The sequence below is a fragment of the Callorhinus ursinus genome, unplaced genomic scaffold (genome assembly GCF_003265705.2).
Source record: "Callorhinus ursinus isolate GAN/ISIS: 27379988/994484 unplaced genomic scaffold, GSC_fseal_2.0 scaffold2, whole genome shotgun sequence".
NCBI lineage: Eukaryota > Metazoa > Chordata > Mammalia > Carnivora > Otariidae > Callorhinus > Callorhinus ursinus.
The window spans coordinates 7,222,204-7,233,329 of NW_027397064.1; the positions used below are offsets into that span (position 1 = coordinate 7,222,204).

An 11,126-nucleotide genomic window follows, 5' to 3' on the forward strand; every position below is an offset into this window, starting at 1 on the left:
GCCTGGGTGGCTCAGTTGGTTAAGCGACTGCCTTCGGCTCAGGTCATGATCCTGGAGTCCCGGGATCGAGTCCCACATCGGGCTCCCTGCTCAGCGGGGAGTCTGCTTCTCCCTCTGACCCTCTTCCCTCTCGTGCTCTCTATCTCTCATTCTCTCTCTCTAATAAATAAATAAAATCTTTAAAAAAATTTAAAAAAAGCTTTAAAAAAACAAAAAGGTGGTGTCTTTGAACATTCGGAGGGAATTCAGAGGATTAATTTTTCAGATTCTTTGCTTACTCTGCCATTAGCTGGGAGTTTTTTGTTTTTGTTTTTTTTTTTCCAAACTGATTTCCTTTTGCCAGTCCAGAGTACTTTCTCTGACTTCAAAGATTAGCGTTTGAGAAGTTCCCATTTGAAGTCTGACAGTAATTCAAATGTGACCTTTAGGATGGTCCCGCTGGAGAACACTGAGGGCTGAGTTGTGTTTTTTCGCACACATCCACCTGGTACCATCGAGTCAGACAAGCCCCAGCATCCCTCAGACCATTTTCTCCCTTCCTTTTTTTTTTTTTTTTAAGATTTTATTCATTCATTTGAGAGAGAGAGACAGAGGGAGAGAGAGAGAGCACGAGCAGTGGGGGGAGAAGCAGGCTCTCCCCTGAGCAAGGAGCCCAATGCAGGACTCTATCCCAGGAGCCTGGGATCACCACCCAAGCTGAAGGCAGACACTCCCTTCCTTTTTCATTGGTCTGTTCAATTCAGCCGTATGTTGGGGTTGGGTTTGGGTTTACCTTTGGGCGTCACTGATTTTTTTTTTTTTTGCTGCTGTTGGCTCTTTTAGTTCTAGTCGCTGAACCACCGGTGATGTGGTAGATTCGTCCACGGAGTGTGCCTGAGCATGACCCAGCCCCACACGGATGCCCAAGTTCCTTTTTCTGCAGTCATGTTGAATCTCTTTAAACACAAACCTGTATTTGAACTCCTTTTTTGTGGTTCTTGGTTTACTTCTGTTTCTGCTGCTTAAGTGAATTCTCTGAACCAATTGTGCCTTCCTGTTTGGTGTGGCAACACTTTCCGGTGAGACCTGGATTGAATTTTTGCCTGCTTTTCTTGTCATTTTTGGAATTTATCTTGCTGGCTCCAAGTTAGTCTAGCTAGTTTTTTGAGATAGGCCTGTGGATCTTTTGGCATTTTTAGTCTGGAGGAAGCAGCCTGCCAGCTTGTTTTTACTGCAGGTGTGTTCGGGTAGGAGCAGTTACACCAGGCCTCCACGCCGCACAACGCCAGGGGGCACCATTCACACAGACCTCAGGGGCCTAAAGTTTTGAATGTGAGAAAATACATTTTCCTAGATCTTTTGTGACATCAATCCCTGAGAACGGTTAACACATAGGAAAGCCACCAACTCGAGTAATGTGTGTTAAATGTTTAACACATAATCTCTCCGTGGAGGATATAAAAATATATTCCTTTTTTACCAACTGTTAGGGAAGGTTTGGGAATGGCATAAGGTCTTAAAAACACTCAAATAAAGGGTCTTAAAAATGCCCAAGTCCTTCCTTTCCTAAAGCTTTCAAGGGAGCTCTACTGACGAGAAACAATAACAGAATGGGGATTCTCTTAATGATATCTGTATAGCAAAGAAATAAGTCACCGGGATGGTCGCTGTGGAAGTTTTTGTTTGCCAGTAAAACCCTATGAAACCTGAATGTTCGTCAATAGGCTGTTGGCTAAATGGGTTGTGGTACCTCCACACAACAGGATGTAAGTGTGCCATTAAGAAGAAAAAGCCAATTCATAGATGCTGATGTGGAACAATTTCCAAGAAACGTTGTAAAGTGAAAAAGGAAGGGACAGAGCTGTGGGTGTAGTATTTTCCAAATTTTAAAGCAACATCATACACACACACACACATATATATGTATGTACGTATGCATGTGTGTGTGTGTGTGTGTGTGTGTGTGTATGCATATCCTTGGAAAATTTCTGGAAAAACTATGCACAGAATGGTTAACTGAGGTTGTCTCTAGAAAGGAAAACCGAGGCTCTGGGGTACAACAGAGGCTTCTGTCTTCTTTCTTTCTTTCTTTCTTTCTTTTCTTTTCGTACCATCTGAATATCTTATTGAATGCATAGGATACTTTTTCAATAAAAGAAAATAACTAGTAGACTAACAGAAGCTCAGCAAATGAGTGCATTGGTCGCTAGCACAGGATTCTTGGTAAAAGGCAATGTTGGCGCCTAATCTCTGCTGCGTCTACATTTTGGGCCCCCTGCCCCCGCTGCCAGGGAGTCCCTGAAGGTGGGGAGGGGCACAAGGAGCAGCCGTGGCCGGTGTGACTGACCTCTCCCACGCAGCGGCCCTGTGTGCTCCTGGGCCTGGCACAGACCAGCCACGTCAGCAGGTCTGCGTCCTTTGGGGTGGGAGGGGGCGTGAGAAAGGAGGGGTGTGTGCATGGAGTCTGGGTCATCTTTGATTTCTCTATCCAGCCTCCTGGATAGGGTCGAATGTCTCCTGGGTTTGATCTGCTCCAGGGCCACTGTTAGGGACTGAATGTTTGTGTCCCATCCCCCTTCCCAAATTCATATGCAGAAATCTAACCCCTACCCACCCGCCAAGGTGGTGGTATTAGGAGGTGGGGCCTTTGGGAGGTGATTAAGACCTCGTGAATGGGATCAGTGTTCTTAGAAAAGAGACCCCAGCGGGACTTCTTGTCCTTTTTCTGCCATGTGAGGTTGCAAAGGGAAGTTAGCAGTCCGCAACCTGGCAGAGGGCCCTCCCCCAACCGTGCTGGGTCCTTGATCTGCGATGTCCAGCCTCCAGAGCTGTGAGAAAGGAATTTCTGTTGTTTATAAGCTACACAGCCCATGGTATTCTTTTTTTTTTTTTTTAAGATTTTATTTATTTATTTCACAGAGAGGGAACACTAGCAGGGGGAATACTAGCAGGGGGAGTGGGAGAGGGAGAAGCAGGCTTCCTGCTGAGCAGGGAGCCCGATGCGGGGCTCGATTCCAGGACCCTGGGATCATGACCTGAGCCGAAGGCAGACGCCTAACCGACTGAGCCACCCAGGTGCCCCTGGTCCATGGTATTCTGTTACGGGAGCCCGAACCAAGGCAGCCACCTACGACGGTATAGAGATCCCCAGTGGCATGCACGTGCCCTCCACACCCCCAGATTCAGCTCTGCAGTGAGACCTGGCCAGGGCCTGCCTTGGACCCTCGTCTTTGGCCTGTTCGGAAACCCTGACTTGTCTCCGGCTTGTCACTTCCAGCCCTTCTGTCTTTCCAACTTCAGGTGTCACTGAGACAGCCCCAACCCCCTTCCTGGAAACCCAAGTAAGAGTTACTGTCGCTTTTCAACACCTCTGGGTGGATCAAGTGTCCATCCCTGAACCAGTGAACAACTAGTCACCATGTCCGAGGGAATGTGATGTGCCACCAGCCCTTCGGGGAACCCTCCCAGATGCGGGTGGCGGAGATCAGAGGGACAGTGTACAAATAGGGGCTCGGTCCTGGAAGCAGCATTTGAATTCCTGATCAAGCTGTCTCTCAGGTCGGCCCTGCCCTAGTTATCTTTTCAGTCATGTGAAATTCTGTCCTTTGCTTAAGCCATTGCGGGCCAGGGTTTGTCATTGTTACTACTTTCAACAGGAGTTCTGATCGAAAACAAGGGACAGATGTTCACACACAATTCCATTTTTGTAAAAGAGAAAGGCACTCGGGCACACATGTGTGCGTGAGTGTGTGTGTGTGAGAGAGAGAGAGAAAGAGAGTCTGGAGCGAAATGCACAAAAAGGTAATAGCACTTATATTGGGCAGCAGGATTAGAGGCAATTTTCTTTCTTGCGTTTTCTAGTTGTTATTTAGTAGGCACGGATGGCTGTGTGATACAGTCATTGGGGATCCGTCGCTTGTAGCGAACGAGAGGGACTTCATCTCATCTATTGTTGGTGTTGCAGGAAAGGACATGAGCCAGCAACTCAACAAGAGCCAGAACTGCTCCTTCAGGGACGTGGATGAGCTGATGAAAACCGTGCAGCTGGTGGTCCATACCCCCACCTTCCTCCTGGGCCTCCTCCTCAACGTGCTGGCCATCCGAGGCTTCAGCTCCTTCCTGAAGAAGAGGTGGCCAGATTACGCCGCCACCTCCATCTACATGATCAATCTGGCCATCTTCGACCTGCTGCTGGTGCTGTCCCTTCCTTTCAAGATGGCGCTGTCCAACATGCATGCTCCCCTTCCTTTCTTCTGTACCCTGGTGGAGTGCTTCTACTTCATCAGCATGTACGGGAGTGTCTTCACCATCTGCTTCATTAGTCTGGACAGATTCTTGGCCATCCAGTACCCGTTCCTGGTCAGCCACCTCCGGTCCCCCAGGAAGATCTTGGGGATCTGTTGCACCATCTGGGTCCTGGTGTGGGCCGGGAGCATCCCTATCTACAGCTTTCATGGGAAAGTGGAAGAGTACACATGCTTCCACAACATGTCCGATGGCACCTGGAGTGCCAAGGTCTTCTTCCCCCTTGAGGTGTTTGGCTTCCTTCTTCCCATGGGTGTCATGGGTTTCTGTTCCTCCAGGAGCATTCACATCCTGATCAGCCGTCGAGACCTCAGCCGGGACTGGGTCCAGCAGAAGGCCTGTGTCTGGACAATCGCGGCCAGTCTGGCTGTGTTTGTGGTCTCCTTTCTTCCGGTCCACCTGGGTTTCTTCTTGCAGTTCCTGGTACGGAATGGCTTTGTTGTGCAGTGCAGCGCTAAGCAGAACATCAGCTTGTTCTTGCAGTTGTCCATGTGTTTCTCCAACGTCAACTGCTGCCTAGATGTCTTCTGCTACTACTTTGTCATCAAAGAATTCCGCATGGACATCATGGCCCACCGGCCTTCCAGGGTCCAGCTGGTCCTCCAGGATACCATGATCAGTAGGGGCTAAGGAGAGAAAGACCTATGCAGGGGATGGAAACCCCAGCCCCAAATTCTGGTAGCAGATACCCTGTTCCAAGGTTTCTGATGTGGTGGACGAATGTGGCACGTCTACTGGTATGCTTTCCCTTTTGAGGCTCACCGAACACCGTCTTTGCTCTTTATGCTCCAAAGACCTTTCCCCGGCACCCAGGCAGCTCAACACAAATCACCCAGTATTTGGGAATCTCTCAGGACCCAAGAACCAGGTGAATTCTTTATTTCTAAGCTCAAAAAGCATGAGCCAGAAAAATTGAAAAAAAGGAGACCATCTGAGCAAGGCTGTTTCCCAGCTACCCCCATCCTTCTGTTAGACTAGAAGTTTCTGGAAAGGCAGAGAGAGGAGTTAGGAGAGAGAACCAAGAGGGTTGGTCACAGTGCAAGGTGTTCTGGGCAGAGAAGGAGCAGTAAGGATGTATCAAGCTCCGTTTTGGTTTGGGGATCACAAGGTAGAACAGACTTACCCTTCCCAATCCCTTCTCGGGCTCTGGTGGCCGATAACCTCATAACAAGTGGGGGTGATGAGGGCAGAGCAAGAACATGCAGAGAGCCCCAAGTTTCCTATGAGGAAGAAAGGTCCAGCCAGCCAGCCAAACCTTCCTGTGCCCACAAGAAGGCGGCAGAAGGATGAGGGAAGCTGATGTGGACCAGGCCGTGGCGAAGCTACAGATGCGTTGTGGAGGCAGTGGGGACAGAGTGGAAAGGTGTCGGTGGCACCTGGGGAAGGAAGGAGACAGGCCAAGGGCTGGCAGTGGACAGCCACCCCCATTGCCATCATGGCATCCACGACATGGAGCTTTAGCACGGGCCCAGTGGGAAGAGAGGCGGTGGAGACAAGACTAGGAGAGGGGAAATTCCTGAACGTGACCGGCTTGCTACGTTGGACAGACTGGGAGATTGTTGGTTAGGCTGTTTCACTGAGATCGAGGAGAAAGAATCAGGCTTGACTGGGCTCCACCAGAGGAGAATAAGGCACGCGTGCCGTGTCGCCCACCTGAGTCCGGTCTGGGCGGCTGGCTGGGTGGCACTGTCCAAAGGACTGTCTCTCTCCGGGGGCTGGGAGGGAGAAAATGAGCCAGCCAGGGATCGGAGGAACCATCTCGATGGCAAACAGCTCCTGGCAGTTCCTGGGTGGAGACTGTAAACAGTCTAAACAGTCGATCACTGTTTGGACCCGGCTTCTCCGATGATCTTGAGGAGGCGCTGCCGTGACAGCCGAAAGCCTTCCGATGACTCAGGCTGCTCCAGAGAGTAAAACAATTCCAAGGATCAATTGTGGGGTGGTTTTGCAAGACGGAGTGAGTGGGATGAGACTTTGTGTGGAAAAGGGGGAGGTCCTGAGGAAGAAAAGAACCACTTTCTACCTGTAGGGAAAGAGGCTTCCACTGCCAATTGGTGGACGGAAGGTAGGGTGGCAGGGTGGTGGGGAAGGGGATGGTTTAGATAAAACCCTGACGGGAGGCAGGGGCGATTACCCCAGGCTTGCAGCTACAGGGCCCTGTGAGGGGGTGGGGGAGTGGCAGGGAGGAAGGATGGAGGGCAGAGCTGCTTCCTGCTTGAGAATCCCCAGCTCTACCGAGAGCCGTCCAAGGCCGGAGCCTCTCTACCTCCTGCTTCGGCCGCAGCCAGCTCAGTGGTCAGGGGCAGGGAAGGGTGAGGAAGCGAGTGTCAATGCAGGGGTGGAAACGGGTGTGGAGGAGTGATCCCAACGAGGCTCAGAGAGGCTCTGGCCCCGCAGACTGGGCCTCCGGGAGGCGGCAGCCCAGGGCAGGGACTCTGCAGACCCAGCTGCCCCAAGGTGCCTACAGTGCCGTGGCCATCCTGCACAGAGGCTCTAAGGAAGCCGGGTCGTTAAACCCAGTAGGACACTTGTGCCGGCCGGGGATCAGAGCCCATGCGTGTGTGTGGTCAGTCTTCTCCTCCAATTTCTCTCTTTGTGCTGGGAGCTGGGAGCCCACCGTGTGGCATTTACATCTCCCAGTGTACTTAGGGCTGGACAGGCCTCCTAAGAGAAAGGAGATGGCAGCTCCCTGACCACCCCCATCACCCCCTGTGATGTTCATAAACGTAAGGTTTGTCTGGTGGGCAGCCTGACCCTGCCCGAGCTGGGTGACAGAGAAGGCAGGACGGGGTAGGGGGGAGGTCCATGAGCCATGTAGGTCCTTGCAGGGAGATAGCAGCCTCGGGTCTATGTGGAAACTGTGGGCTTGTGGGAGAGCCTTGGAGAACGCCCCCCTCCCCCCCGACTGATCCCAACACACTGGGGGAGGACACAGGCCTCTTCTCTCCCCATGCAGACCCATCCTGGCTTTCGAGTCGCAGGGGACTCATCAGGGCTTGTGGGAGCAGGCTCAGGCCCAGAACTTCAGGCCAGGCAGCTCTAGGCAGGGAGATCTGCACTCTGGGCGCAGCAGGCAGGGAAGGGGCAGAGGTCAGGGCCAGGGTTAGGGCTGAGTGCTGGGGCATCCAGGGGCCCACTCCCACCAGCAAGCGGCAGTCAGTGAGTTGGGGAGCCCTGAGCTTAGTTGTGGAAATGGCTGAAATGCCTGCCGGTAAAGGAGGCCTGGGGACATTATTTGGCCGTAAATGTGACCATAGTCTTCCTCCCAGTCTGGAAAAACCCAAGACATCCTTGTTATATGTACATGTGTGAAACTAGCACAATTCATTGGGAAAATGATTTGAATAATTGGATTTGCCAAATAAACAGATGCCTGTAATGCTGTGTGACGTGGTCTTGGTCCGCAGTGGCTCCAGGGAGGAACTGGCCGCTGAAGGCCCTTGCCTGGTGACCCAACTGTCTTGGCCAAAGGGGCCAAGAAGGGCTCAGGCCAGAACAGCCACACGGACGCTGAGTGCGAGGGTGTGGGAGCTGCCCTCAGCATAGTTCCCCACACCCACTTGGGTGCTTGGCTCCCTGTGGTAGCAGCTGGGCCACAGAGACCCCACAAGCCCAGCTCTTGTCCCTCCAGGACTGAGTCTGCTGCACCCTCTCCCTCCATTTTGTCCCGCTACCATCATGCTATTGGAACAGCTTCCAAAGGCCCTGGCTCCTTTTACAGACATTGTGTGGCCCAGCATAGGAGACCCGCTCATCGCCAAGGGGCTAAAGACACAGGGCCTGCCTCCCAGAGGTCCTTTGCCGACCACCTATGGTGTGAGTCTGACTCTCCCGGGTTAAATCTGAGTTTTCATTCATGGCTCCTCACACGTGAATCCGGCTCCCCTACCCAGAGCTCCTGGAGAGTGTGAGCTCCTAGATGCCTGCTTGGGCCACTGCTTTCTCCTAAATTCCCCACAGTCTCAAGCACAGCCCAGTTACAGCCTGGGTGCTGAGAGCTGGCTGGAGACATCCTCGCTCTTGACAGTTGTTATGTGTCTCCCCACACCCCGCAAATCCATATGCTGAAGTCCTAACCCCTAGTGTGGTAGTATTTGGAAATGGGGCCTTTGGGAGATACTTCGTTTTAGATGAGGTCCTGAGTCCAGAGCGCTCACGACGGGACTAGTGTCCTTATGGAAGAGCCACCAGAGTGTTTGCTTTATCTCTCTCCCCCTGCATGTGCTGAGGAAGGCTGTGTGAGGACTCAGGGAGAAGGCGGCCATTTGCAACCCAAGGAGAGAGCCCTCAGCAGACATCAGCCCTGCTGATACCTTGATCCTGGGCGTCCAGGCTCCAGAACAGTGAGATACATACTCCTGCTGACCCCGGAGCCACCACCCATCTGGGCCGAGTCCCCTCAGGGGCAAGGACTGACCTTCCTTCGGGATATCGGCCCCCGGGGAGCACTTGACATGCAGAATGCTAGTCCATGAGCTGCACATTCCTCTTGCATCTGTCTGTGGGGACCCTGTGGAGCTGAAAGTCGGTCTATTAATGCTATATAGCTGCTGTGGGTACGGATGACATTGGCAATAGTAAGACAGCCTTGTAGCAAGTTGCCACAAATAAACACTAATTGCAAAGATGCTTGAAATGGCCGAGGGCTGGCAGGTGACTGTGGAGACCAGGAGAGACTAAAAGGGCATCAGTTAATCGGCCTGTGAGGAGAGAGCCTGGCATGCGGAGCAGTCTCGAAGCAGGGACACGGTACCACGTGGAGATGGTGGACATCCCCACACGGAACTGCCCTCCACCGTGAGGACCCCACTGCTGAGGGGACAGGGGCCTTAAGACCCAGAAGAGTGGCACTTTGGGGGGGAAGCATCTACCCCCCCAACTATGATCACAGCCCCCTCCTTTTTCCACCCGCAGCCGGCTTCCCCCTGAGCCCAGGATGCACAACCGTGAACAGGCATCTGAGAGAGTGTGGGTGGCAGGGCCCGGAGGACTCGCGGGGCTTGAAGCAGAAGGACAAACGGACAGCCCCCCCCCGCCACCGCCCAATTTGAGCCTGAGCATCCCATACCCAGCCAAGAGCCCTGCAAGATACATTCTCTTCACAAAGCCGCCACCGGAGGGGCCCCGTGGCCACTTGCTTGTGAGCTACAACCTAAGCGTGGCCCCTTTGCACTTTGAAGTCTTGGAAGTAAGATTTGAAGCACTGTCGCTTCAAAGCCTGCTGTCGGTTCTGCTTGGCAGAGGGGCCCCGAGTTCACCAGGAGGCTGCAGACAGCCTTTGTTCTTGGGGGGCCGTCACCCAGACGCTCCCTTTGAGGGAGAAGCTGTCGAGACGGGGTTCCAGGGGGCGCCTACAGTCACGCAAACCCTACAAAGCGCACGCCCCCGTGAGAGACCTCTTCTCTAAGGACAGCTCGGGCGGTACATGCGGGCCAGTGACGGTGCACAGCTGTGTGTGTGTGTCTGCCGGAGGCCCCACAGGATCGAGGAGAGATACTCAGGAATCAGGCTTGACTGGGCTGAATGCAGATGGTCCAAGGATCCAAGATCCAAGGATCCAAGCTGCTTCTCATGGACGGTGCATTCACCATGGCATGACTCTGACTTGGGGACCATATTTTGTCCAGGAGCCCAGTGATTGTGTGGGAGGTTCAGGGTCAAACCACAGCTCTGTCAGTGTGTGGTGGGGTTTCCCCACAGGGCAGAGAGGCCTTATGAACTAGAGGCCTGGCACCAGATGGGTGGAGAAACCTCACCCTCCGCAGGGGATGCTGGGCTCCAGGCTCTGGGTGTGGCCACCTCTGGGGGCGGATACAGGCCCCTTTGCTGTGCTTTTCCTCTGGTTTCTGTAAGTCTTAGGCATGGACTTCAAGTGGCAGCCGGAGCTGAGCTGATGGGAATCCAGTGTGTGCAGCGGAGCAGGGCATGGCGCAAAGGCAGAATCAGGAGGCATGTGGGGTACTAGGCAGAAGGAGACCCAGGAATACCTGGGGAGGGGAACCCAGCAGAAAAATGGACTCCCTGCACTGAAGGCTTCAGAGCGGCTGGGCAGTAGGTCCTCCTTGGACCCCACAAGGTCCACCCAGAGGAGAGCAGGCAGAACACTGGTCAGCAGCTCAAGCCACTCGGCTGGATCTACTCCGGGAGGAGAGGTTGGGGCTACATATGTGGCTGGCCCCGAGAAGTAGAGAGGCCAAGTCTGAGTCAGGGTGGGAAGCCACAGAGGGCAGAGTGAGTGGCCTTGTTCTGGGAAGGAATGCAAAATGGGCAGGTAGAGAAAGTCCCTGGGAGCAGAGACAGCCGGGGACCTTGGTGCCCAAGTGTGGGCCTTTAGAGAAGTCAAACCCAGTGTCTTTGCCTTGAAGTGCCTTGGAGACTTTCCAAGGGCATGGAGTGCGTTCAGGGCAGAGCCCCACTTCGAGGGGGGGTGGGTTTAGGTGGTGAGCTTTCTCAGCGCTCAACTGATGGTCCGTGGCTTCGGGGCACTGGATGGTGCTGGAGATCAGCCGAGGAAGCCGCAGTGCCAATGATGTGAATGAGTGATTTGATTTCAAGGAGGAGTAGTGCACATCACCTCCCCATGGGTCCCACCTCCCTCCGGATGGGGACTTGGGGCCTGTTATGGACTGAATGTTTGTGTCCCCCCAAATTCATATGTTGAAATCCTCACCTCCAATAGGATGATACTTTAGGAGGTGGGGCCTTTGGGAGGTGACTAGGTCATGAGCGTGGAGCCCTCAAGAGCGGGATTAGGGCCCTGGTGAGAGAGACCCCAGACAGCTCCTTGCTCTGCCATGTGACGACACAGCGAGGAATCATAGTTTGTGGAGAGAGGGCTCTCC

At 53.4% G+C, this 11,126-nt stretch overlaps 1 protein-coding gene across 2 annotated transcripts in view; it reads left to right on the top strand.

Moving 5' to 3' along the window:
- Nucleotides 1-7,663, top strand: part of GPR55 (G protein-coupled receptor 55) — a 16,273-nt gene extending 8,610 nt beyond the window's left edge. For both annotated transcript variants that reach the window (XM_025889853.2, XM_025889844.2), the window contains exon 2: nt 3,944-7,663. In XM_025889853.2, coding sequence (XP_025745638.1) covers nt 3,952-4,914 — 963 coding nt within the window. In that variant the 5' untranslated portion in view covers nt 3,944-3,951 and the 3' untranslated portion in view covers nt 4,915-7,663. The remainder of the gene's footprint in view (nt 1-3,943) is intronic.
- Nucleotides 7,664-11,126: the final 3,463 nt, after the last annotated feature.